Source organism: Asterias amurensis, chromosome 7 (genome assembly GCF_032118995.1).
Source record: "Asterias amurensis chromosome 7, ASM3211899v1".
Classification (NCBI taxonomy): domain Eukaryota; kingdom Metazoa; phylum Echinodermata; class Asteroidea; order Forcipulatida; family Asteriidae; genus Asterias; species Asterias amurensis.
Genome location: NC_092654.1, coordinates 5,253,977 through 5,281,794, shown reverse-complemented (window position 1 = coordinate 5,281,794; position 27,818 = coordinate 5,253,977). Strand labels below are relative to the sequence as shown.

Genomic DNA, 27,818 nt, shown 5'->3' with positions numbered 1-27,818 from the left:
GATTAATTGTTAACCAAGTGTTAAACAAGACCCATACTACCGTGAGTGAACTTCAAAAGACATAAACAAAACATTAATGTGCCCAAGTAGCCTATCAATAACAACCGCACTGAGTGATTAAAAAAAACAACGGGGGTCTACGTGTGGCTCACCGCGTGGCAGTTTTTGAAGTAGGGTCACAGTTTTTCGCAGGAATTTGTGGCTGAAAGCAACTTTCAACTTGTGTAAGTATTATTTTATTAAATGGTATCAACTTTTACTGATTGAATCTATTGACATTATTGCCAATATATACTAACGTTTTAAGTGTGTAGGCTTTTGTGTTAAAAGGACCTACGTCTCGCTTCCATCAACATCAACATAGAGAATCTTTATGCAGTGTGTGAGTGGAGTGTACCGATACAATAACTTTTAAGTGTTCACACATAAAACGCGAACTTCCGCCAGAGAAAGGAGTTGTGTGTGGTCCTGGATGGCCCTTTTTAAAGGTAAAATTGTATCTTCATTTAGAAAAGAATAACAGGAATTGCCAAATAGTATCATAAAGTAATGTCTGCTGAGCTATTTCCATAGGTCATGTTGGCAACATATTGACAAAATTGTCACAATCAATATGGAAATGAAGAAGCCGCCAGTTCCATGGTTCTATACTCAGTCGTTATGGTCATAACATGCGTCACTGGTCCTTGCTCTATGGTCATACCATGGAGGAAGAAAATAGTCTTCCTCCATGATCATACATCACTAAGATTTGAAGACGCTTATTAAAACGATTGATTATGGAAACAAACGCTCTGAAGACAAGTCAATCCATCAAACATATCATTTTGTTATACCATTTCTAACATTTTCTTTGCTTCAGTTTTAGACTATGCCCTTCGCTTATTTTTTTATTTAATAAAACGCAACAGGTAAACCCGATTATTCAGAGCACTTGTTGTTAGTTCAATATAACATTAACAGTTTTTTACAAACACATCTGTAAAAAAAAGGTGCACAACGATTTAGAACTACTTCAAGCACGTATACGATCGAAATCCAAAGGGAGTGTATCCCCATGGTATTTGCCCCCCAAAATAATGATCATTCAACAACTAATTTGGTATTAAGAAGCCCTGCAGCTGTAGATTATGGATGAATGTAGAATATAAAAAAAACCAAGAAGCAATTTCATTAAATTGCCATTTCGTACCCTGGACACTTCGTACCTTCGGGACACTTCGTACCGTAACCAAATTGGTCACTTCGTACCGTAGGAGGGGTACGAAGTGACCATCAGCTAAGTCACTTCGTACCCTCATCCGAGTAAATCGAGTCACTTCGTACCTTCATTAAAATATGCAATATATTACTTAATATTATAATGTTCGGAAAAGTTTCCATATAACGCCACCACTTTTTCGATATTATATATTATCTAATTTACCCCAATGAGATATCGCTTCTGTAAAAATGAGTGACAAAGTGGTGGCAAGATACGGAAAGTTATCCTAATATTGTTTAATGAATTGTTGTTTAATTATGCGAGTTTTTATTTTGTCCGTTGTAAACCATATATATTTTTGTTTTTATGTCTCATTATCTCTGCACGTATAAGTAATGATATGGAACACTTTCCAGCAGTAACTTTTTAAATGATTTTAAAATGTTTCTTGCCACTGATTGTCTTAGAAGTGTACTGGGTTTTTTCCCGATAGTTTTCTGAATTTTTTCCATTTTTTATATATTGAAAACTTTTCATTTTTGAAATTTTGTTGTGTGTGTGAAATGACTTTAAATGCGTCATTGTTTGAGAAATTTATTTTTATAAAAGTCTTTAGTGACAACGGGCCAGTACTTAATTTTAGCGGTGTGAACCTGTTAGAAACGATGCAAAGGTCTAGAAATAATGCAGAATTCCTGTTGGTACGAACGGTCTTGTGAGAAGGTATATACGAAGTGTCTTGTGAGAATGTGCGAAGTGTCTAGTAAGACGGTACGAAGTGTGCCAGGTACGAAGTGCCCAAAGTCATTTCATGTCCAGGGTACGAAGTGGCAAAGGTACGAAGTGTCCTCACCGTCAAAACGTGTCATTAATTACTTTTTGTGGTGTGAACTTTGCAACAATCTAGAAAATGGTGCATAAATCCAGAATGAGTCTGAGGTTCGAAGTGTCTTGTAAGGGTGAGAAGGTACAAAGTGTCTCGTGAGAAGATACGAAGTGTCCTTAGTCACTTCGAAACTTGCACCGTACCGTCGAAGTGTTCAGTGTACGAAGTGGCACAGGTACGGCGAAGTGTCAAGGCACCGGATCGTTAGAATCTAGATTGGTTACAAACTCAATAGTTCATTTGAAAATGGCTGCATTTCCAAATTGAAAGATAACACGATGTGCAACAAAGCACTGGAACAAAAATTGTTTTAAATTTTACAAACAAATTGTCCACTTAAATGCAGTGGACACTATTGGTAATATTACTCAAACTATTTTTTTTTAGCATAAAACCTCACTTGGTAACGAGTAATGGAGAGCTGTGGATAGTATACGACAAACGGCTCCCCTCTGTAGTAACGCAGTTTTTGAGAAAGAAGTAAGTTCCCACGATTTTGATTTTAGAACTAGATTTTGAGACCTTAGAATTAGATTTTTAGGTCCCGAAATCACGCATCTGAAAGCCCACAACTTCGTGTGACAAGGATGTTTTTTCTTTCATTATTATCACGCAACTTCGACGACCAATTGAGCTCAAATTTGTACAGGTTTCTTATTTTGATGCATATGTTGAGATACACCAAGCAAGAAAACTGGTCTTTGACAATTACCAAAGGTGTCTAGCGTCTTTAACAAAATAATTTACTTTAGTAACACAATAGTAAACCGCTGAGCAAACTGCGTTGAAATTGACGTTGCAAGCAAGTATTATAAAGTATGCATATGTTTTGTTTTTTATGTGACCAAACGACGTTTGTACAATACACAAAGTAAAATAAACTTATAAGGAATCATACACTACATTTAAATGTTTTAAACCTCCACTGATTAAAGATACTGGATACTATTGGTAATTGTCAAAGACCAGTCTTCTCATTTGGTGTATCTCACTATATGCATAAAATAACAAACCTGTGAAAATTTGAGCTCAATTGCATGGTCGTCGAAGTTGCGAGATAATAATGAAAGTAAAAACACCCTTGTCACACGAAGTTATAATGTGCTTTCAGATGCTTGATTTCGAGACCTAAAGTATGCATATGTTTTTTTTTTTTATGTGACCAAACGACGTTTGTACAATACACAAAGTAAGATAAACTTATAAGGAATCATACACTATATTTAAATGTTTTCAACCTCCACTGATTAAAGATATGGACACTATTGGTAATTGTCAAAGACCAGTCTTCTCACTTGGTGTATCTCAACATATGCATAAAATAACAAACCTGTGAAAATTTTACCTCAATTGCATGGTCGTCGAAGTTGCGAGATAATAACGAAAGAAAAAACACCCTTGTCACACGAAGTTGTGTGCGTTTAGATGGTTGCTTTCGAGACCTCAAATTCTAAATCTGAGGTCTCAAAACATAGTTCGTGGAAAATTACTTCTTTCTCGACAACTATGTCACTTCAGAGGGAGCCGTTTCTCACAATGTTTTATACTGTCAACCTCTCCCCATTACTAGTCACCAAGAAAGGTTTTATGCTAATAATTATTTTGAGTAATTACCAATAGTGTCCACTGCCTTTAAACACGCTATGCATTTTAGGAAAATATACCAAGACAACTTTGAAATAAATCTTCACAGGACCTATAGATAACTATTATAGATAACTGAGTCGTCACACTGACGTCAGAAACACTGGTAATTTGAGTGATCAAACATCATAGTAGCATGGAATTTAAATGAATGTACCAACGAGGCATTGTGTTTAATGACACGATTAATTTAGTCTGACAAGGTTCGGTATATTTTCTTCATACCAGTTTGATGATCCACAAAACATTGTGTCACAGTCCTGCACTTATAAGAAGGTCACGGGTGGAACACTGGCAAAACGAAATATCAAACTATATAACAACTTTGAGAAGAAAAGTTATATTTCATTGTAGTCGGAAACATTGTTATTACACACAATGTGAGAGATAACATGTCATTTATCACAACAATTAAACGGCATAATTAATCATCACAAAAAAATAAATTAGGAGTTTTGTTTTGGGCCTAATAGTGTATTAATTTTAGTTGACAGTACGGTGTAATTTTCTTTTCTTTTTTCAAAGAACCCTGTCACAATTTGATCCGACCACGGTGTCATAAATACTTTTGGCTATGAAGAAAACAAAACTTTGAGTGTTGTAATAAGAATTGATGACTTATTACATGTAGACCGCAGCAAGATACCACCCACAACACACGTGCATTCCTGCATCAATATTTCCGCCCCATCCCCATCACAGCGCGGGTTGCAATATTGTTGGAGACACTACTTGACTACCTACAGCTTCTCGTTCTTGTGGGGGGAAAATACACAAAAGAACACGACGGGGCCTCTGCTTTTGACTCGGATTGCTTTTGATGTGACTCCGGTCCTCCATGGGTAGGGGGGAGCCACTCCAGTCGATGAAGGATAAAAGAAGGCGGTTTAAGGGCTGAACGATGGCGTAAATTTTTAATGGCTTGAAAACAGTTTAAGTTGCTGAAAGCTTTGAAGACTTGGTAACAATGGCTTGCGATGAGGCGTTGTATGTCAGTCCTTGCTCTCCAAAGCCGGGGGACTTGAAGGGCTTCGTTCACAGAATAGAAAAGAAGAGGTGCAGTTAGAGACCTAGGGCGACGGTAAATATGAGCGGCAATGGTCGTCTGATGAATATCATCGCATGATTATTTGCAGATTTACATTTTCAAGGTGTGGATAATAAAGACATATAAATCTCATGTTTGGTATCGACGATTGGAATACTACACCCTGCTCGTCTTGAGAACGACAGACACGCCGAGTATCTGAAACGTTGATGATATCAAAACGTTGAGGCCGAACCAACAGCTATTTTCAAAACAAACTTTCCTCACATGACCCTCAACTTAACGAGCAGGTCGGGCCCAAGAAGATACAGTTATTTCCTTAGTATTTTTTGAAAAACCGTGTATGTAGCCTATAAACCGTGTCAACATGGCTTAACTGCAAATGGAAAACCAAAAAGTAGGCTGGGGTAGGCCTACCGTTAACACAAGAACTTCAGCTATAGGTCTAAAATTATATTTTTCGCGTAATACTAAAGTTTGATGAAGCACTGCAGGCTACTCAAAATTACAACAATTAAAGTTGTAATTGATAACTTATTACAATCATTCAGGAACGTTGACAAAAACGGAACAAACGCGTACCAAACCCTTAACAAATGGCTCAGTCGTCACTGTAGTGTTAGGCCGTATCCGGATTGGCGTTGCTAAGGACATCCTGATGACGCAGTCACCAATTCGGACACAACCTCAGGGCACCGTTGTCGTCCAATAACAATTTTGGTAATTGACCAGTGGGTAACTAATAGGCAAATTCATCCGAAACAGTTATTGGTTACGACCAATCACATCACGGGTTACAAATTTCGAAACAGACTTGTAACTCAGACATTTCTTCACAGGCCTACATACACGGTGTATGTTGTTAAATGGTAAGAATATTTTGTCTGAACATAACAACCGTTCGCATAAAAAGCCCATTTTGTATAAGAGTATAACAGCACAAAGATTATGAAAGCTGTTTTCGTCAGGAAGTCGTCATGTTAAGAATGATGGCAAACAACACACGATGATCTGCTGAGAGGGGCCGCTTCCGATGTCTGCAAACTTTTAAATGCATTTCTGGGTTTTGTTTTTACCGAGGAAGAAACGTCACTTGAAGATTGAAGTAGATCTTTCAATTTGCGCTTCAAAGTTTTCAATTTATACGTGTTCCAAACGCGACCATTCACAAGAATGTTTAATTGATTGTCATCATTCTTATAACTTTCTAGTATATGTATACTATGTTTTGCTTGCCTTCCCTCCCTCGCAAGCCCTTGAAACGTGTTGTATGGCTACAATAAGTATTTGAATGTACTCTTGACAGTTGACACTTGTTTTCAATAGTGATTTCCCATATTCTATGTCTGAATTCTCAGGTGCTTGACAGGTAAAAATTAAGAGATCCACATACGAGAGAGACAGCTTTGTGAATAATAGAAACAGACGGTGACATCAAGGCCGGATTCATTGACACCGCGTTGGTCTCATCAGGGACAAGAGCGATATCATAGGAACCATTAGCAGTACCTAGTTGTCGGGCTTCGATTGATGCTATGAGCTGGCATCACAAACAGGTGAGTTTCATGTTCGATTGATCAGTTTGTAGCAACGGGGAAAAGAGCAATGGAGTATATTTAGTCTGGTTTGAATGAAGATATCTATTCTGCAGCAACAGTTGTTTAAGATGACCTCGATTGGGAAGAAGGCTAGCTCGGTGATAGTTTACGTGCCGCCTGTATACACGAAAACGAACAAGACTAAAGTCATTGATGATCTCTGGTATGGCACTACATCAGGCCCGTTATTTTCATACATTGATCCCATTGGCGATGAGTCACGTTGAGTCAAGTTTCAGTTGGCACTCACTTGAAGGTGTTTTTTCTTTAAAATCTCACCATCTTCAATAAAACTCCGAGGCACATTTTACAAAACTTCCACCGTGAAATGTACGGCTCCTTACCTGTCAGCTGGTGCCAGGTAAAGTGCGGTACGATTTCACGGATATTTTTTACAGTGAAGTTGTAGGTACAGGTAGAGCCCCTTTCACACGAGCGCTGTTAAGGGCGCCAGCCGTCTGTCACCTTTACCGCGTGCGATTTTTAGCCTGCTACATTGTACCCGATACATGTCCAATCGCCTGCAGTGACCAATAGGGTATGTTCAGACAGCGTGCTAACTTAGACCCGAACCGGTCTAACTTTTACGAGCAGCGGGGGGTGGTCGTAAAAATAAAAACCCATTGCGTTCAGACAGCACAGAGTTAAACCCGATCCGGTTTATCTTCGGTTTTAAGAGGTCAAAGTAGACGCGACCCGTTGCTCTAACATCCGGTTTTATTCATCAGATTCACGCACCGAGTATGCCGAGATACCGAGTGCCCATGCCCTGGATGATCATCAGAGCATAATTTGATACAAATGGCTCAGTCGAACGCGGTAACAGTTTTACCGTTAGGAGGATATGGGCACTTAAAACAAACATGAACACGACTCGAAATTATTTTTTTAAACAAATAAAATATTGATACAAACCGCCGAGAAAACTCACCAAAATATTGTCCATATTCCATGAAACAGAACACGTTTCATTTTTGTGTTTTGTTTTATACCACTGTTTCCGATTTAATAAATACTTTTAGTTTGTACTTCAATCGATTGGAAGTTGCGATCTCTCAAAAGCTGGTGCCGCGATTTTTATTCTGATTCGTTCATAAACACAACTACACACGTGCAAGTTACGTAAATACATGTACTTTGCAGTATTTTCCCAACTTCCCAACAACGTGGTGATATTGCTGGCGTAGGGAATTTCCCCTACACACAGCCTCGCGCCCACTGCAGTTCATTCTCCAAGATTGAAAGTAATAGAAAGGCACATCCACGGGATCGGTGATGGATAACTATGGGATATCAGAGAGTGATCACTATGGGATGGCAGCGCTGTACATGTGAGAAGCATTACAAAAATGCTTCTTCGCTGCACTCGTAGTATACGCATGAAAAGCAGTTTCAATTTATTGTAGGACACTCAACAAAAAAAGCTTGGAAAATATAATTTTGTTTCAGAATTTAATAAATCATGGGCGTGGGCCTGTGTTAAACTGCATACACCGATCGAGAGGGTTTCGCCAACTCGGTAAGCGGCAAGAAAGTAATATAAATACTCGGTGCTTTTCAGCATCAGAGGCAACAGAAACCGTATACAAATACTCCGGGTCCCGGGCGTGTGCATTGAACCACACAATGGGTCGTCCGTTGTGAGTTAAAACCGGATGTCATTCTGTCCACACGCAGTGTTAAAAGATAAACCCGAACCGGTTTAGACTTAGACCGCCTCGCTGGATGGTTTAAGTTTTGGGGTTTAAACCCGATCCGGTCTAACTTTATTTGCGTTCACACGCACAAAAGTTGAACCCGAACCGGTCTAAGTGGACTTAGACCAACTTTAGTACGGCGTGTGAACGACCTCATAGTTTGGTAGCCAGCTCTGGCGCCTATTTTTCGTCACTTGAGTAGTGTCAATATTTGCTCATTTCTACTTGTCACTTTCAAGTGGACCTCCTCTCATACAAGTTTCATACCTCACAATTTCCCTAATTTGCTAAATACAGTTCGGCAGATTGGGAATATTTAGAGGAAATTTGTATTGTTTAATCGGTTTTCTCTTGAGTTCTGAATTCGTGTAAGTTGTTTTGCCCGTTTTGCATACCGTCAAAAGAGCCCTTTTACATGTAACGGAGCATAGCAGAGTGACTTATTGATGGTGAGACGACTTCAGTGTTTGAAGACCAAATTTACTCAGTTGCTACTCCGGGTGCAACGATCACCCGTTAACAATTGCTTGCTATGTAGTTTACTCACCGGATTGACTGGGAAAACATTGTGTTAAATGGCGTGACTTGACACGAGTGTAGTTGGTAATTTGTTTTGTCATCTTGACATGCCGTTGAGGATCGATTATAGTATGTGCTTGCAGGTTGGAAACCTGAACACCAACGTTTCAGCGTAAGTCCTTGGACCACCAAGTCCTTACTTCATGAGGTTTGACAATGGAGCACAATTTCACTAAAATAAATGTTGTTTTGAAATCGCGATTGCTTCGTTGGAATTGATACGTTGAAATGATGGTTCGACCACTGGAGTTCTTTTAAAGGTAAGGTGTTCATGGCTGCACGAAACACTTTCTTATCTGTCTCTAAAATAACATTGTAAATTTAAGGTTTGACACATCCTTATATGTACAAAGGGACATAGTGTAAGGACAAGTTTGACAACATTTCGGATTTAAAGAAGAACTTTTTCATGCTGTAGTATATGACGAAAAAGTGACATTTGAAGTTTTGCATGGCGTGGACCATAAACAAACAAACTATATAGGTCTATGTTTTTTGTTTAGTTTTCGTTTTATTTGCGGATACAACCACGAATGAAACTGTTTGAGATCAGTGTTGGCTCTGAACAGACCCACACTGTAGTTCCGATCTGAAGACGAGCTTAGTATACTTTTTGGAACATCGAGACCACGGGAGCCCCTCTACTCTCAGAGCCAAAGAGTCATACCCTAACAATTGTATATGCAAGGTTGTACCCGAAAGTTTACTTGTTTGTTTGTTGTAACTAAAACATTTCTTATCTAATAACTTTTCGAAATACGTTAAATCATGCATATTTTTCGTAAAGTTATGACCTGACTGGCAACCCTTGTCTTTGTAAGATACGTTAAAAAAGATTACGTCTTTGTGACTTTATGCTTGACCTGATGGTAATGTAAAAATAATATTCGGGTAAGAAGGGGAATCCATAATTAGGCCACAGTCTGTGTGAAGTTCAAACATCAAACACGCAAACGTTGTTCGTCCATATTGCTCGGCATTATATTGCTCGTGCAATGACAACAAACATCGCCAACGCATGATTTGACAAGACTCTCCGATCCTTGCATGGATGCCAATTAATTTCGTCTTAATCCGTTGTCAATAAGTTCGTCGTCACGATTGAGAAGACTTTCCCAAAAAGTCAAGCCGATCCGGAAGAATGGCCGAATGAAGTTGAATTGTGTGTGCATTACAGAGAACTCCGAGCAGTGACAAAGGAATTGTTCGGGGTGGTATATGGGCGCATTATATACGGTAGGGATCACTCGCAAAATACTCCGTAATTTGGGATGAAGGTTTTTTTTCATGTGGTGACCGTGGGTGCAAGTACTGGCAGTGAACCATTGAGACAACACATGTAGGGTATAATTGCAACGAGAAATTGACGACTTTTAACAACAGAGTTGTGACTTCAGGAATATTTGGAGACCAACTTTCGTAAACTCTATATGGAAATTAAAAACCCGCTGATTGGTTCCATGGATAAATAAAACATAAACCTTTGTTGAGGAATATTCAACATTAATTACAGGTAAGTTAGACCCATCGAATTTTCCGACCAATCTATGCGTTAAATAGTAAAGTTTACTCACGTAGACGGGAATGGTATTATGTCACATTACCTAGTAATTTGTTCACACACACATTACTTTAAAGGCAGTGGACGCTATTGGTAAAATATTTATTAGCATAAAAACCCACTTGGTAATGAGCAATGGAGTTTTCGAGAAAGCAGTAATTTTCCACGAATTTGATTTCGATACCTCAGAATTTGACTTTGAGGTTTCGAAATCAAGCATCTGAAAGCACACAACTTTGTGTGACAAGGGTGTTTTTTCTTTCATAGTTATCTCGCAACTTCGACGACCAATCGAGCTCAAATTGTCACTGGTTTGTTATGTTATGCATGTTGTGTCATAAATACTTTCGTTATTCTTTTATGAGAGTTTGGAACTAATAGTGTATTCTTGAATTGAATTTGAAGTGTCTTTTTAAGTTATGGGTCATTTTGAATAAAACATCAATAGTTCAGTCTGTTAAAGAAGTTTCACACGACTTGAATGTGGAAAATATGTCCGAGTTCTACCTCTATGCTGAGATACACCATCTTCTTAAAACTCATCAGCAAAGTACCGAGGAGGGTGGAAAAAGAAACAGTTCCGATGAGTGACGAACAACTGTGCTGAAACTTAATGAAGCGTCAATCCCGTTCCTTCGCAAACCTACCGTCACAAACATGTACGGCAGGTTTGGACCTTCACAAACTCGTACCTATTTTTTAAGTCAACTTGAATCTTCCAAACCCATACTTAAAACCACTGTGTCCCAATGGTACAAGACAGTTTCGTGGAAGATCAATTCTTAAAGCAAAATGTCATCAATAATGAATTCGATGGCCCTGAGTCCAAATTGACTTGTACAGATCAATCATTCTATGGGTCCATCCACACGGGGTTTCAGATGGGCGTTGAAGGTGTTTTGTCGAATTGTCGATCGAATTCTGAAGCTTTTATCTACTTAGCCTTAAGATAACAAGACCAGTCCTCACGAGGATTCAAACTGTACTGTGACGTACACCTGAGACAGTCATCACACAAAAACTGTTAAATGAATTCAGCTATATAGGGGACTGCCATAATTATAGCTCATTAAATCCAATCGAAGGTTCTTTCTCTTTTGTGGAAGTATTTTTGCAGAGCGCATGATGGTTCGCTCCCCAAGGTGTTAGTGAGTTTGTTTACGCATCGAAGTGGGTTGTGTTGTTAGAGTGGTATAATCGCTTTCTATATGAGTTTGTTCTAAATAATATATTGTGCTACATTCCAGAGCATTTCACAGGAGGCAAAATAAGTCGCATAGAAAGTAATATTAAATTATACGTGTCATATAATGTCCACATCATTGAAGAGTCACAACAATAACAACTGATATGTTTGATGTCCTTTCTTTCTAAACCAAAAATTGATAAACAAAAACAGACAGCATATTTCCAAAAGAAATACCGTAAAATAAAGTTCGTCATTCTTCCGTTGGACTGTGTACAAGTTGTGCCTGCAGAAAGTCCGAGCTCTGTGGCTTATGATGTCATGTGATGTCACGAGTGTAGGCCCAATTATGCTGAGACAATTAGGCCCCCCCCCCCGAAAAAAAAAAAAAAATAGTCCCCGCCCGCCTCCTTTTTGGGGGCCGCATCCTTTTTTTTACTATTTGTTATTTTGCGATTTTTGATGTACTCCATCTTTTCAAAAGGACTGGCCTAGGAGCTTTTTCTGAATCTAACGTGATGCTCTTGAACACTTGTAACCGTTTGTTTCATAAAACAATATTAGTGAATGCCTACCAGCAAATCTTTTGAGTGTTATCCGACCCTGTTAGTGTTTAGTGTTAACACAGGTCCTCACGCAACTAATAGGTAAATAAGTTTGCGGTCAAATCAAAATGAAAAATTGGTGGCCTGTTTGATTTGAAATACTGAGCGGCCATCTTGAATTTTTTTTAGTAAAGAGTAAGTAATAGGGCCCTCATCCTCCTCTTTTTTGAAAAATCCGGACGATCAACTGGTATTGTTTGTTATTTGGCCTTACCAGGGAAATGGTGTCACCGTCACTTGAGGCGTTCTCTGCGTTAGTTTGGTTCCGGCATTATTCCAAAGCCATTTCAGAAAAAAGAGATTTCAGAAAAAAGGTGAAGTTTAGTTGCCTGCATCCCTGTATCGGTAGACCCAAGAGAACTTCTACATGTATAAGTTTCGAAGTTTTGGACGAAGCTCTGTATTCTTTTAAGCTAATATTTTTTTTAAAGTAAAAGGTATCTTCGAACCAGCAGATAACTTTGTAATTATTCAACAAACTTAGTTTTGTGCGAGAGGTACTTCATGTAGGCCCTATTGTGAATCCTGATTCTTGCTGGGAACCGCTACCAGATGGTATAATAACAGTAATAAATACTGACTTTCGTTTTATACAGATTGAGGCAAAGACTGAATCTTCTTTTCAAGTTAAGGATTCAAACTTTTGTAAAAACAAGAATACCACACCATGGCAGTGTCAATATGAAACCAAGAGTCACATATGAGTGTTAGGAGAAATGTTGAAGGTATTTTGACTAAATTAACCAACAAGTATTGTCGCTATTTCTTCTTTTAGACAAGAGTGGACTCCTAGATGGTACTCTATGGCGTGGTCCGGTGAATGTAGCGAGTACGAAGAAGGCGAGAATGGGGACGAAACCAGCTCAGACCTTGACGAGATTCCCGACGATGAGCTGATCATAGTGTTGCGAGATGAACAGGTCAGATTGCGTATAATCCTATAGAAAACGTTTTGTGAGTTTCCAAACTTCGGTCACGATCTTTCTTGAAGTCGAGATATGAGGATATCTTAATCGTTACACAGACATCGTAAATATTATAATTATCAAAAGATGCTCCATAAGTTAAATTAAGCTCACAAGCCTGGGGAAACAATATTAACAGTGGTGCTCGCTTAGGAAACAAACAGTGGTGCTTGAATAATGTGAACCAGAAACACCGGGGTTGTGTAGCCTCTTCTCGTCCACCAAAAGTGTTTTGGGTTATTTTATGTGGCACTTATAGCGGTACTAATTCTCGAACATTAATGTTAAAATACTTTGCTCAACGACAAAAATGCCACAACAAGTAATTTATATTCAAACTAACATTCTTTGCTCTGTTCAAATGACTTAACCATCAAAATTAAGTTTTCAATAAGTTAAACCCAAACAAACCCTAATTTTTGCCTGTTTATTGTTTGTCACGCTTATTATTATTTTTCTAATTTATGTCCATGTGCACCTTTGCGATCTCGCTTTTAAAACTTCAAAGACTATATGGATACGCTGCAATTGCAAAAGCTTTGTATACGAATACGAACCAGTAATTTTGTCAAAAGTCGGTATAGCCACATGTAGCTATTTTTGCTTGCACAAAGCATGGGGAAATGTGCAAAGCAAAGCAACGGTGTTACAGATGCTAAGCTCACTTGTGCTATGGCAACTTGTGCTGATATCTGATTGTGCTCAAAGTGCTGTGTAACCTCCGCTAAATAGAGATTATTTCCATCATCCCATCATCCTCAAGTGTCCAAACATTGCATCCTTATGCAGTAATAATCGCGTGTCTTATCAAACCCCCGAACGTAAACAGATTAGCTCTGAAATTCGATGGCAGCTTTTGTCTCTTTTTTTACCGCCATGAATCCGCAACAGCATTAGGGATGAGGGGTTTTCGACAGTTAAATGGGGTCATGACAATCGCACATTGTGCTCTAATAAGGTACAGCATTATTGTATGGGCGATCAAAAGAAAAACTTGTACATTTGTAAAGGACGAGTAAACAGCTTTGGGCATTTGGAACCAAGGCATTACGTAAATTGGGACCCATTTCAGTTTAGTTATTCTGTGTGCCCCCCTACTCCCACATACAACGAATTATGTATAAATCTCGTCTGACCTCGCCTTTTTGAATCAATTTTCTTCAGTCAATGGTAATTTAAATGTTATTAACCATTTAGACACCTGGGGTCGATTTCACAACGAGGACTAGTTCAAGTAGATATTATAAACTTAAAGGCAGTGGACACTATTGGTAATTACTCAAAATAATTATCAGCATAAAATCTTACTTGGTAACGAGTAATGGGGAGAGGTTGATAGTATACAAATATTGACTGCTTCGAGTGCTATGGTTAAAACTATGACTCCCGAGGCGAAGCCGAGGGAAAATAGAACGCTACGGGGATCACCGAGGGAGTCATAGTTTTTAACCATTGCACGAGTAAAAGCAGTCAATATTTGTTTTATAACACCCCAAACATTTCTAAATACTGTACTATTATTATTAAGTTACAGGCCTGAATGCTACAATCCACGGACGACGCGAATACAGATTGCAAACACTTTTACTGTGCTGCATGTAGTGTCGTGCAATCCGAAATGGTTACAGACTATTAATTTATCATCCTCGTACACGCAACGGACGTCTGGGTACTGCACGCCGTGTGCTAGTCTTCGGACTAGCGCATGGCAAACCGACGCACTATCACACGGCCGTCGTCTAGCAAAACTAAGACATGTCATGTGACGCGCTCTAAACCAATGAGCAGGCAGAATACTGGCAAGGGGTGTTATAATATAAAACATTGTGAGAAACGGCTTCCTCTGAAGTAACGTAGTTTTCGAGAAAGAAGTTATTTTCCACTAATTTGATTTCGAGACCTCAAGTTTAGAATTTGAGGTCTCGAAATCAAGCATCAGAAAGCACACAACTTCGTGTTAAAAGGGTGTTTTTTTCTTTCATTATTATCTCGCAACTTCGACTTCGACGACCAATTGAGCTCAAATTTTCACAGGTTTGTTATTTCATGCATATGATGAGATACACCAAGTGAGAAGACTGGTCTTTGACAATTACCAATAGTGTCCACTGGCTAATACTCAAGATAAGACTATTGTCTTAACTATTTGTGAAATCAACCCCGCATTTGCACACAAATGGCGGGCGAGTATTTAATGGCGGGATGCAATACGTTTTATTTATCTCGTTTAGAAGGAAAAAGTTCTCCTAGTTTTGAAATCGGACACGTTTTAGAGTAGGCCTATGTTTTTATTTATTAAAAGCAGAAACGAAAGTGACCACCTGTTTTGCGAACGGAGTTATTTGCCTTTCCGGCATCAAAAATGGCACTCAAAGCATGTACAGCATTCGAGCAAAACATTCGAGAAAATAACTTGAGAGGAAAGCTGATGGCTACTTTTCGGCAACCAGGGTTAAGTGGCAGAAAATTTAATAAATGCTATTTATAGCACAACAGCCGAATAGCTGCTGTTCTGGAATCAGAATAAAAGAAAGATGGAAATGGACTTTTTCACAAAACGGTAAAAAGAAAGATCCCATGTTAACATGATATTCTGCTATTCTGATAGTAGACAATCACAATCACATTGTCATTTTTGTTGTTTGTCTTCTATCATGCTACCACCAGCCATTGCCGCAACTTGAGATTTTTTAACACACTGTGAATACCCTTCACTCAATCCTAAAGGGCATTTAGCACCTCGATTTGAGGGTTACAAGGCATAGGAGGGCCTACGCATTCGCATTTCAATTTTTGCATTTTCCAGACACTTCTGTCAGACTAGTGGTTTGTTATCACTTCAAAACTCAAAATACACATTTTCAGGACATGGATTTGATCTCTACTGTGTAGGTTAAAGGCAGTGGACACTATTGGCAATTATTCAAAATATTAGCACATAAAAACGTACTTGGCCTAATGGGGAGCTGTTGATAGTATAACACATTGTGAGAAACGGCTCCCTCTAAAGTAATGTAGTTTTCGAGAAAGAAGTAATTTTCCAGGAATTTGATTTTGAGACCTCCGATTTAGAATGTGAGGTCTCGAAATCAATCATCTGAAAGCACACAACTTTTCTTTCATGATTATCTCGCAACTTCAATGACCGATTGAGCTCAAATTTTCACAGGTTTGTTTTTGTATGCATATATGTTGTGATACAACAAGTGAGAAGACTGGTCTTTGACAATTACCAATAGTGTCCAGTGTCTTATTTAGATCAATCTTATCATCAATAAAGTAATTCTTAGTTGAACTTTTTTAACAGGCTATCCAGTCTTTAAACTTATCTTATCTTCTACCAAACAGGACAGTATTAAAGAAGCCCAACGTCTGATTCACAAGGAGATCAAGTCGATCCGCCGGGAATTGAAGCAGATCCTGCGGCAATATGACGCCTCTCAGCTCGTCCAACAATCTCTCCACAACGATCACCAGGCTGACATATCAGACTCAGGGGTAGGTACGCCCAGCTACGTCAGCGAGTACAACATGGCCAGTGAAGTTACCTCCTCACATGGAGACAGTGAATCGGGCTACCAGGCTTCCGTTGAGTGTGATAGCGACATGGTAACTAGACAAAGTCTTGATGGGAGATACAGGCCGCAGTCAACGGGGATGCATGAAAAAAGTTCACGGTCAGGTAGTGTGAGCTCTGAGCGCTCTGGGAGAACTACTCCAAATGCTACCCGGACTCTCTATGAGGTAGCTCCACAGCTTGTCAACAGTGAAACGCATCATGACATAACTGACCACACGAGTGGATTAAACTCAACCTACGAAGATGCCTACATCATGATGAGGCGAAGACATCGACAGGTGGACTTGCCAAAGAAGAACGGATCTTCGAGGGAAACTGGTGGCAGGTGGAGATCAACCCAAAAGCCCAGAGAGAGAATATACTCTATCCCTGAATCTGATCCAACTCAACTAGTGCTCCGGGAAGATCTTAGAAACGGTCAGACACCGGTTCAGAGTTCAGAGGACGAGTTGGGCGAGTATCCAGCATTGCAAGCAAACACTTACACCCACTGTAATGCAAGTGAGACACAACATAGAGACCGATCTCAGTCAGTTGGCCAAATTAAACTTAACAGTGACAAACTTTCCCCACTGACTTTGGACGAGAACTACCCGTGGCCCAACAGGCCACATTCTGCCACAACCCAATCTACAAGTTCCCATAAGAGAACAGGAAGGACTGGAGCACAGTATGAAAGACCGACATCTGCAGCAAGCAGCGACTCTGATCAACCTCCACACCTATTAGACTCATGTAGAAGGTTTCCGATGCTAAGCTCAGAGAAGGAGTCAAGGGCCTCACCCACATTCTCAGACAGTAGTTATGACTTGCAGGTGGGTATGGACACCCACGGCTTCACCCCACGGGGACATTCTTCTCCAGGGCTTGTCCAACGGAGAGATTACCTGCACAAAGACAGAAACCTACAACCTAGTATCGACACACCTCGGCATAACAGAGACTCTTACTGGGGAGAGGGTACCTCCCAGTCATCTTCATCTCACTCCATGTATCAGAGTCATGATATGGGACAGGGAGCCTACACAGATATGCCCTCTGGTCAGAACCACAGTCCTTGTCTGAAGTATGACCGCACAAGGACTAAGTTTGTCAGAGGATCCCAGCCAGTGATGAAAGTACCTGAACTCATGTCTGGTGTTCCTTAGAACAGGATTGTATTTTACAGTCGACATAGATGAAAATTTTCTCAAGTATTTTCGCAGAAGTATCCACAGTGTGTTGTTAACGCTAATTCAAAGCGATGACTTTATATTACTAGCCCTTTATGGAAATGATTACCTATTAGTGATTGGGACCGACGTTATAAATGGTATAAATTGACATGTTACTCTCATGGATGGTACTGCACAAGAACTGACACAATGTATACATTTTTAAAAGGAGTTAATCCCTCTGTTTGTGAAGTCAATACGTACAGGTGACATTTGCTTCATTCAAGTGACACTGACATACTGTCATGTTGTAGACTGCTGCTATTGTGATTATCAACAGCATGTCCTACACTGCATTTGACATATTTTTCACGAGCCATCATCTTAAAGGCAGTGGGCACTATTGGTAATTACTCAAAATAATTGTAAGCATAAAACCTTACTTGATTATGAGTAATTGGGAGAGGTTGAGAAACGGCTCCCTCTGAAGTAAAGTAGTTTTCGAGAAAGAAGTAATTTTCCACGAATTTGATTTCGAGACCTCAGACTTAGAATTTGAGGTCTCGAAATCAAGCATCTGAAAGCGCACAACTGCGTGTTTTTTTCTTTCATTATTATCTCGCAACTTCGACGACCGATTGAGCTCAAATTTTCACAGCTTTGTTATTTTATGCAGATGTTGAGATACACCAACTGTGAAGAGTAGTCTTTGAGTAATTACCAATAGTGTCCACTGTCTTTAACACAAATAATTTTAATGCCCAAGTGAGAATACTGGTTTTTGACAATTACCACAGACGTCCTGTGGTGGGTGAAATTGCAATAATAAAGATCACATATTTGAGAACATAGTATGCTTAGTATGTTTTTGTTTTCTTAAAGAAAGTTTTCTTTAATATATAAAAAGGTCTACAGTCATAATGTAATCACAAACTACACTTGATTAACATAAAGTATACATGCTTTAAAACTTAAAAAAATTACTCATGTTCCGTCAAGCTTTGAACAGGAACAGGTTAACAAAAGTATTTAGAATTAATTGACATGTATTTCCAAAATAAAACGTTTCTTCCTAACAAAATCTTGCTTCTATTTTGGCATTGGAAATCAAAATTGTAACCTGGTTCCGTTAACCAATACACAAACAAAACATGAGAAATGATCAGATAATTAAATGTTTTTAAAGAATTAAACATGATCTTCCAGACCTTTATCCCTTGACACAACTGGTCTTGTGCGTGGTATTGATGAAATGGGTGAAAAATCTGTGTTTTTAGTAAAAATTTACATTTACCTCACTGGATGCCCTTTACTGATGGAAAGTCTACACTGCCCCTTGCATGTCAAGCAATTGAGACTATTGTCTCAACCACAACCAAAATAATTGACAATGTAAATGTTCTAGATTTGCAACATTATACCATGATTCAAACTACCTCTAAACATTGAATGGTACTTTTTATACTGTCAACCCTCATTTTAAAGAGCACTGTTATAGATACAGATAGGTATGCCTATAAAGAGTACATTCTGAAGTCCCAAATCTCATATTCTGCTTTGTAATTTGGGGAGTCTGAGCAATCTTGTTATAACGAGAATCAATTGTAGTAGGTACGCAGTTTACAACAGCTTTTTGTATTTTATGTCCAACAAGCATTTTTTAATTTCATGTTCCACACCGTTAATGGGAACAACAGTAAAGGCATAGACCATTTGACATCACATGTTTACAAATGAACCAAAGAGCTTGCGATTTCCTGCAGGCACAATTTGTACACAGGTCCATAGTATACAAATATTGAGTGGCTCAGAGTGGGATGGGAGGAATATTGATGTATTTTTTTATATTGTGTCATTTGATGTATTTTAAAATTGTTTGACAACCAAAAATCATATAGCGCCGCATAGCGGCAACAATGCACAAATATAATAGTAATTGGATCACAACCTTTTGCACAGGTGCTCCTTTGTTTTAGTAGCGGCGCGGCGCCGCTGTACTGCTCAAAAACATTGGGAACAAGGATGATCCTAACTGTTAAATGGGAAATGCTATTCCCCATGGACGAATAGGTCTTTTTGATCACCGGTGCGGATGGGAGTATAGTAAATGTCACGCGAAGTAAGTTCCACCAATCAAATGACAAGGATCTGTTTGTCAGTTAAATAAAAGCAAATATTTAATCTGATATTTCATGAAGACTGCACTGGCGAGTTTTGGTATGAAGTATAACGGGGCACATCTAAAATCTTGTTCCGCTGTTCCATTAAAACACTTGTACATGTATATATATGGAAAGTAAGACACAAAATATCTAATTTCCCACATGACCAGTTCAGTATCTGCTAGGAATGCCCTAGGATGACAAGTAGGCCTAATGTCAAGTTAAATTTTGTTAACAAATGATACATGGTCTCAAGCTATTTAACTGTTGGTCTCCATAGCATGGACTAATACAATTGTGTCAACCAAGTATATGGGTACCTGTTGTTTGAAATGAGAGTTTCTCAATTTGGGCCTTCCTTATCAAAAATATAAAAAAGAAAATTTTAATACACCAACAATGATAATGTTTGATACACAACTGCATGGGTTTAAGTTCAAGAAAACGTCCGCAAGACCGTGTTGCTCCGAACTTTTACTTGACCGACTAATTTCTTTTTTATCAATAGTTGCTGAACTTACATAAAGAGGTTTAGACTTCAATAGGTGTCAGTTAATCTTTAAAAAGTGTAAGTTTGGAACAATATTAGATTGCATGACTTTTTGGGTTGTAGGGTTACTGCCCCTCAAGTAGACCAGTTTTTTTTTTGAGTCTTCAACTGCTATTTACAATATGCAAGGTAAGGCTTGTTTGGTTGTGGTACTGAGTTCAAATAAGAGTACACAGCTCGGCTGATTCAGACTATGTGTACATGTAGTTGGAGCTGAATCGCTTACACTCTTAGTTTAAAATGGACAATCATGTGGTGAAGGCATCTTGAGAGTAAACAGCCCATGGGAGCCTTGCTGACACTAGAGGGCAGCAGACAGGTAATTTCATTATGTTTTATGAGGTGTGCTGCGACCTACCATCCCCAAAACCTCCTGTGTGCAGTTTACAATTAAAGCCAGAGTGAGAAATGAATAACAGTTCAATTAACCTGTAAGCACAATACTGGAAATGAAGTAGAAACTCTAGCAGAAGCGTCTCACCCAATCAGCTCGCTACTTTATTCACCCCTAACCAACCCCCCTTCACCAACAGCTATACTTCTGGGCCTTCACTTCCAGGGATTAACTGTGGAAGAAAAATCAAAGAAAACCAAAATGAATACAGGATGACTAATCGAGTTCAAATTTTCACAGATTTGTTTATTTTATGCATATGTTGGGATACACCAAGTTAATAATAATATTTGAGTTTATATTGCTTTTTCACTCCCGAATGGGTGTCTCAAAGCGCTTCAAATTATTACCCCTGGTCACTGGGCCTTAATTCACTCCTTAAACCATCTCAGCTCCCTGGGGAGTATACAGCCTCGTGCAACAAATGCGCTACTCGGCTAAATCAATCACAAGAACCATCTCTTCCCTCACAGGTACCCATTTACCCCTGGGTGGAGAGAAGCAATAATAGTTAAGTGTCTTGCTCAGGGACATAAGTGTCACGACCAGGATTCAAACCCACACACTGCTGAACAGAATCAGCAGAGCTTGAATTCGGTGCTCTTAACCGCTCGGCCACGACACCCCAAAGGAACATGTTGCCTTGGATCAGACGAGTTGGTCTATAAAAAGCATTTGTAACCGTTTTTTTATATAAAATGCATATGGTTGGAAAGATGTTTTAAAAGTAGAATACAATGATCCATACAATTTTGCCTCAAAATTAAGTGGTTTTCCTTTTACTGTGCGAACTAACATGGTCAGTCATTTATGGGAGTCAAAAATTTGACTCCCATTAATGGCCGACCGTGTTAGTCGACGAGGTAAAAAGAAAACCGTGCAATTTCGAGGCATGTTTGTGTGGATCATTGTATTCTACTTTAACAACATCTTTCTACCCATAGGCATTTTAAAACAAACGCTTTTCAAAGACCAACTCGACTGATCCAAGGCATTGTGTTCCTATAAAATTTTGGTCTTTGACAATTACCAAAGGTGTCCAAATTGCCTTCAAGCCACTCAAAGCAGGAGCAGTTTGTTATTGCACTCACCATGGTGATGTTATTTCCATTCAGAAGAATCTGGTCTAGTTTGGTTACCCTCCTCCCCTCAGCTGTCAACTCACTGAAATGGAAATATACTATTAAAGTTTACATCAATATAATCTTGATATGTACATGTATTGTTTTGTTTACATTGTCTCTGCTGCGCCTTGAACATCCGTTTAGATTGATTTGGCGCATTACAAATACCCATTACCGTATTATTATTTAGCATTATATTAATTTTGGTTTTTACCCATACACCGATGTGTGTTAGCACTTCATACTCAGTACTTTCCCGAGTCCTGTGAACAAATATCACAGGCATGTTACTCGGGTTGGATTCGAACCCACGACCCTTGCAATTCTAGCGCAGTGTCTTACCAACTAGACTACCGAGGTTGCCAGGTAGCTAGAGGCAGTTCGAATCCTATGTTTTGGCAGCGGGTACCGCTGTTTTATTATTACTATATTATGCTCATGCTTCTCTTCAGTGGTTAAAATGGGGTGTCGTGGCTGAACGGGCACCAAACTCAAGCTCTGGTTTTTCTGCTCATCAAAGTGTGGGTTCGAATCCCGGTCGTGACACTTGTCCCTGAGCAAGACACGTTACTATAATTGCTTCTCTCCACCCAGGGATAAATGGGTACCTGTGAAATCAGAGACGGTTCTTGTGGTTGGTTTAGCTTAGTGCGCTACATATTTGGCGGCACAGGCTGTATACTCCCAGGGAGCTGAGATGGTATAAGGAATGAAATGGCCCAGTGATCAGGGTAATAATGTTGGAAGCGCTTTTAGACATGGTGTATAAAGCGCTATATAAAAACTGAATACATGTACATGTGTTATTGTTATTATAAAAGGCACACCATTCCCTTTTGTAAAGACGTATGAAGACATTGTATATTAAAGACAGTGGACACTAATGGTAATTGTCAAAGACTAGTCTTCACAGTCGGTGTATCTCAACATACGCATAGCATAACAAACCTGTGAAAATTTGAGCTCAGTTGGTCATCGAAGTTGCGAGATAATAATGAAAGAAAAAACACCCTTGTCACACGAAGTTGTGTGCTTTCAGATGCTTGATTTCGAGACCTCAAATTCTAAATCTGAGGTCTCTAAATCAAATTCGTGGAAAATAACTTCTTTCTTGAAAATTATGAAACTTCAGAGGGAGCCGTTTCTCACAATGTTTTATACTATCAACCTCTCCCCATTACTCGTCCCCAAGAAAGGTTATAAGCTAATAATTGTTATTTTGAGTAATTACCAATATTGTCCACTGCCTTTAAACAATAAGGAAATGAAATAGCATACTTACAATTCAACAACATCTTCCAAGACCATGTCTGGGAAACTTCAGTTAAAGAATTTTGTGGGATAAAATCATCAGCAAACGAAGACAACTTTACACTGCCTATAAGTTACATTTCAAAATTAATTTTATGCACCACCTGAGACTAAAGAAGTTTTCAAACAAAATATTTTTTCTCTCAAATTACTGAGAGAGGTTTGCTATAACACCATGTGAGTGAATATCTTTGTCTGAGAAGTGAACTTACACTACTCATACTAAGTTATTCACACACATGGTGTTACCGCGAACTTCTCTTTACAGTTACAGGTTCATGTACTTCCACCATGCACAGTTTAAAATCCCCTGGAAATATAATTTTATTTTTTCAAACATAAGAGGATAAGTTTAGTAACAATAAAACAATTTTTTTAGTAATTGTTTGTCACGACTTACATGTTTAAAAAATAGTTAAAGTTGGGTTTACTCCGCCTACCCGTTTTGTGACGTCAATCGAGGCAGACTTTGCCTTGATGCATAGAGTAAACACACTTGCAAAGTACATGCAAGTCAAAGTCATTGAGTTTGTATGTTTCGAAAAAGTTGTTTTCTTGCATTTTTCCGGCAATGCCGACCAAGTGTATTGCTGCTGGATGCAGCAAAACAACTAAAGATGGGGTCAGCCTGCATGGCTGGTCAGACTCACAAGAGCAATAGTGCCTAGTGGTCCGGTCCGACGTCTTTTTCAGCACTGTGCAGCATTTTCTCTTCAAATATCGCGCCTCGATTGACGACAGGAACAGCGCCCTCTCGGGTGGTGACCTACTCTTAAATTTGTAAGTAAGATAAGAACTAACTTTTTAGAACCTTAGTTAACTATTTACTCACATTCCACTTATCAAAACACATTATAAGTGACAAAAGCTTTATTTTGACAAAGTACCACTTCCAGGTGACTTTAACTCGAAAATTGGTAACTGATGAAAAGTTTTAAAGTTCTGCCAAAGCAAGAAAACTCAATATACATTGTAAATTCAATAGTTAAAAATAGCAGTTCTTTATAATAGTGTCTAGAAGCACATAAAGGATACTGACAAAGTCATCAAATCCAAGGAGAGTACCGACAATCTCCTTGTCACTCTTCATCACGATGTGTATTCTGGATCCAATGCATTTATCAACCAGCTCTAAAGGATTCCAAAGAAAAAATAATGTATGATACATATTGTTACTATATAATATTAAAAAAAAACAGAAGTTCCGGGATAAGTGTCCGTATGAATATAGTTTTTCTAATTAACCCCCAATTCAGACAGGCGCTCCAGAGTCTCGCCGAACCAAATTATGTATTAAGTACATGAAAAGTTTGATGTCTAAAACAGTTAGGAGCGCCTTGGTTTTAGACGTCAAACTTGTTTATGAGCCGAGCCAATGTAAATGTTATGTTAAGTTTGCCTGTCTCAATTTTTTTTTTTTTTTTTGGGGGGGGGGTGGTGTTTATGAGCAGAGCCAATGTAAATGTTATGTTAAGTTTGCCTGTCTCAATTTTTTTTTTTTTTGGGGGGGGGGGGGGGTGTTTAAGAGCCGAGCCAATGTAAATGTTATGTTAAGTTTGCCTGTCTCAATTTTGTCTCAATTATTTTTTGGGGGTCAACCTAGAGTCGCTCTTAAACTATTTGGTTCGGCCATGGAGCTATATAGCTCCTAGACTTGGTTCCAAGTCTTCAATCGTGGCTTTTTAGTCATCCTGATAGCCGCTACAAACAGCGCCCTCTTGTGATCTTTCTTCATCATAAAGATTGGAAGTAACGGCGCGTGCTAATAATGTGGGGGCGTTTTCGTGGCTTAGATGCAGAAGAATAACCGCGATCTAAGACTTGAATCAAGTCTATATAGCTCCATGGTTTGGGGCGCCTATCTGAACCGGGTGTTCTCAATGAGAATGAGAATGAGACACAGAATGAGGTACAATTATAGAAAGCAACTCCACTCCACTATGGCCATGTTTTCTGGATTCTTTTTCAATGGGGAATACATAGAGGTAGCTGTGTGGAGTGAATTATGGCCCTGTTCTCTATAGTTACTCCTAGCCAAGGTTGGACTCCTCCGTTGCAGGCAAAGCGACAGAGCCAGTGTATAAAGGTCCTGTACCATTGCAGAAAAGAAATCAACTCAGAAAGCTGAACCTTTACTCACATGTTCCTTGTAGTTGGAACTCCAAGATCACACATTGTTTTTTGACTTCTCAATAATGCTCAATGCTTTATCTTTTGGTCACTCGACAACCAAGTGCAGTACACCAGCCTACTCGCCGAACTGCCAAGCCACGACCGAGTTGGACTAAACCATTCTATGAAAGGGGTGTTACAAACCCATGTGGCAGTGCGTGCGCTGTTTGTTTACAATAATACCCGCCGTTCACGCATAAAGCACCCACGCACTGCCGCACGGGTTTGTAACACCCCTCTCACAGAATAGTTTAGTCCGACTCGACCGCGACTCGGCAGTTAGTCAATCTACATGTAGTAGGCTGCATAATGAGAAGGCAAAAGACGTGCGATGCGGCAGAAAAACAACAGTTAGTATCGAGCAGAAAATTGTATTTTTTAACGATGTTTTTAATTTCACTCAACAAAAAGGAAATACAAGCATTATGAATGTATATTGAGTAGAGTGGGGAAAGCTTTAGGTGTACAGCACACAGGAAACTTCAGTTCTGGCTGGCTAATGGTCGTAAAACTTTCACCCATCAACGCTGATTTGAAAAACCTATAGCGTTAAGGAGGCCCTAAATATGAGACCCCTATAAGGCTCACAGGGGAGCCTTATAGTTTCTAGAAGTACACCCGACGTATGCCAGTGTTGTGGCACTATACTTAAAGCCATGTATACTTTAGCTCACACTATCAATTGGTACATGATGATCACATTGCCAGTACAGAACTTCGGCTTATTTTCGGCAATAATTTCTTCCATGGATATATGTGTTAGCTGTGAACTTGTTGAAAATGTATTAAGAGACACTACTAAGAATATATGAGCGGAATTTCAACTTCTCAAAGTCAAATCAGGTAAAAAAATAAAGAATTTCTTTTACTTGGCTTAGTCAAATTTGTGTTCGCATTGTAAAGAAGCTTTTTATACCCAGGACGTCAGTGCAGTGGCAACCAATGACTGACGTCCTACCAGGGCTATAGTTACTCCCAGAATGACTAATGAGATATCCCTTTTTTTGTTAAAATGACTGTCACTGTGGAAAAAAAGTGAGTACTTGGGTACGAGATGACTTGGGTACGAGTTGACTTGGGTACGAGATGACCCGAATTCTGATGGCGCCCTACGCCCTACGGGCATGACGGGTACGCATACGGAAAGTTGTCCCTACATTATTTCATATATCGTAGGAGGTCCTGTTTTCGAGGTGTCCCTAATATCGTGGCAAATCTTTTACCTCTCTGTGCGCGATGTAAACAGTCCCTAGATAAAAATTGTGTGGTTTTATTTGCCAAGCAAAGAGTCTCCTCTTCTTTGACCAAAACTTAGAAACATGTAATGCTCCACTGGTCATTTGCACTTGTAAATGCAAAAAAGTTGGTATTTTAGGTATTTCTACAAGGTACAAAAATATGTCATAATGTTGAGGCCATAAAAAAATATTTGCCCACCGAAAAAGTTTCATCAAACGCTATTTCAATTCACAATTCATGATGATCAAAATCATGTGACTGAATGTTTTGCTGAGCATTCTTAAAGAAAAATACAGAGGCTTAAAGAAGCCATGTGCCTTATATCATTTTCTAATATTTTTTGAGATTTTTATTTTGTAACCCTCGTATCAATACTATTATTTATATTAAAATTTAAACATCAGCTTGTTGATTCAATTATCACTGTTTATTAATACGCTTTATTATAAATATTAAGAAAAAAAGTAGAAAAAATAATAAATAGAAATCAGATTTTGAAGCCAGTAATTATTCACACTTTTTATTTTTTTTTATTTTTTTAAATTTTTTGCAAGTTACCATGGTAATTTTAAAAATTTAATAAAAAAATATTTTGAATAAAATGAAGGCAACTGCTGGCTATACAGTCATACACAGAGTCTCAAAGAACACTTGTAGTCACTGCAGATGTTTCTTCCATGTATGGCTTCACCGGGAAACCATACTTTCTTGTTTGCCGTGAAAATAGGAAAAACTCAAAACAAATGGGGCCAGTTGAAGTCATCCAAGATCGGTGTGTGGTGTGAACATTTCAATGTCCATCAAGTTTTAATATATGTTTGCATACTTCGTATTAACAAATGAAGATAATTAGGGCATCGGTTGATATATTGCATCATTATTTTTTTCCCAATTCAAAGAAAAAGGCATAATAGCGTGATAACTGGTAAGCAGAGGATATAGAATGAAAAAGTGGTGGCGTGATACGGACACTTTTCCCTAAAAGATGTTAGGCCTAGTTAGGCCTTCGATGGTTAGGCAAAAACAAAACAAAAGCTTACCAAGCGGCAAGAGTTGCGATTGATTCGTGGTTGTTGTGGCGGCTGCCATTTTGATTTTGTGAGCTCATCAAAAAACTCAATCGCTTGGTGGCGCTATGCATACGGGGTCTCCTTTTCCG

General features: G+C 38.9%; 2 protein-coding genes across 5 annotated transcripts; one reads left to right on the top strand and one right to left on the bottom strand.

The window, feature by feature from the left end:
• Positions 1-15: 15 nt before the first annotated feature.
• LOC139939703 (uncharacterized) lies at positions 16-19,408 on the top strand. 4 transcript variants are annotated; one of them, XM_071935782.1, is made up of 4 exons: positions 16-224; positions 6,141-6,338; positions 12,784-12,928; positions 16,322-19,408. In XM_071935782.1, the coding sequence occupies exons 3-4, from the start codon at positions 12,812-12,814 to the stop codon at positions 17,699-17,701; spliced, it is 1,497 nt and encodes a 498-aa protein (XP_071791883.1). In that variant the 5' UTR covers positions 16-224; positions 6,141-6,338; positions 12,784-12,811; the 3' UTR covers positions 17,702-19,408. The 4 variants fall into 4 exon arrangements, with proteins under 4 accessions (XP_071791883.1, XP_071791884.1, XP_071791885.1 ...); XM_071935783.1 differs by lacking the exon at positions 16-224 and adding an exon at positions 4,463-4,885; XM_071935784.1 differs by lacking the exons at positions 16-224; positions 6,141-6,338 and adding an exon at positions 8,370-8,916.
• LOC139939704 (U6 snRNA-associated Sm-like protein LSm5) lies at positions 18,571-27,778 on the bottom strand. Its single transcript, XM_071935786.1, has 5 exons — positions 27,700-27,778; positions 24,284-24,379; positions 23,220-23,247; positions 21,905-21,977; positions 18,571-20,985 (listed from the first exon to the last, which is right to left on the bottom strand). The coding sequence occupies exons 1-5, from the start codon at positions 27,746-27,748 to the stop codon at positions 20,953-20,955; spliced, it is 279 nt and encodes a 92-aa protein (XP_071791887.1). The 5' UTR covers positions 27,749-27,778; the 3' UTR covers positions 18,571-20,952.
• Positions 27,779-27,818: the final 40 nt, after the last annotated feature.

What these genes read in the sequence shown, in the direction of transcription:
- LOC139939703 (XM_071935782.1), top strand. Translation starts at nt 12,812, where the DNA reads ATGGCGTGGTCCGGTGAATGTAGCGAGTACGAAGAAGGCGAGAATGGG. An exon ending in TAGTGTTGCGAGATGAACAG is followed by an intron (nt 12,929 to 16,321) that starts GTCAGATTGCGT and finishes TCTACCAAACAG; the next exon opens with GACAGTATTAAAGAAGCCCA.
- LOC139939704 (XM_071935786.1), bottom strand. Translation starts at nt 27,748, where the DNA reads ATGGCAGCCGCCACAACAACCACGAATCAATCGCAACTCTTGCCGCTT. An exon ending in ATCGCAACTCTTGCCGCTTG is followed by an intron (nt 24,380 to 27,699) that starts GTAAGCTTTTGT and finishes GGAATCCTTTAG; the next exon opens with AGCTGGTTGATAAATGCATT. An exon ending in ATGGAAATAACATCACCATG is followed by an intron (nt 20,986 to 21,904) that starts GTGAGTGCAATA and finishes TTTCTTCCACAG; the next exon opens with TTAATCCCTGGAAGTGAAGG.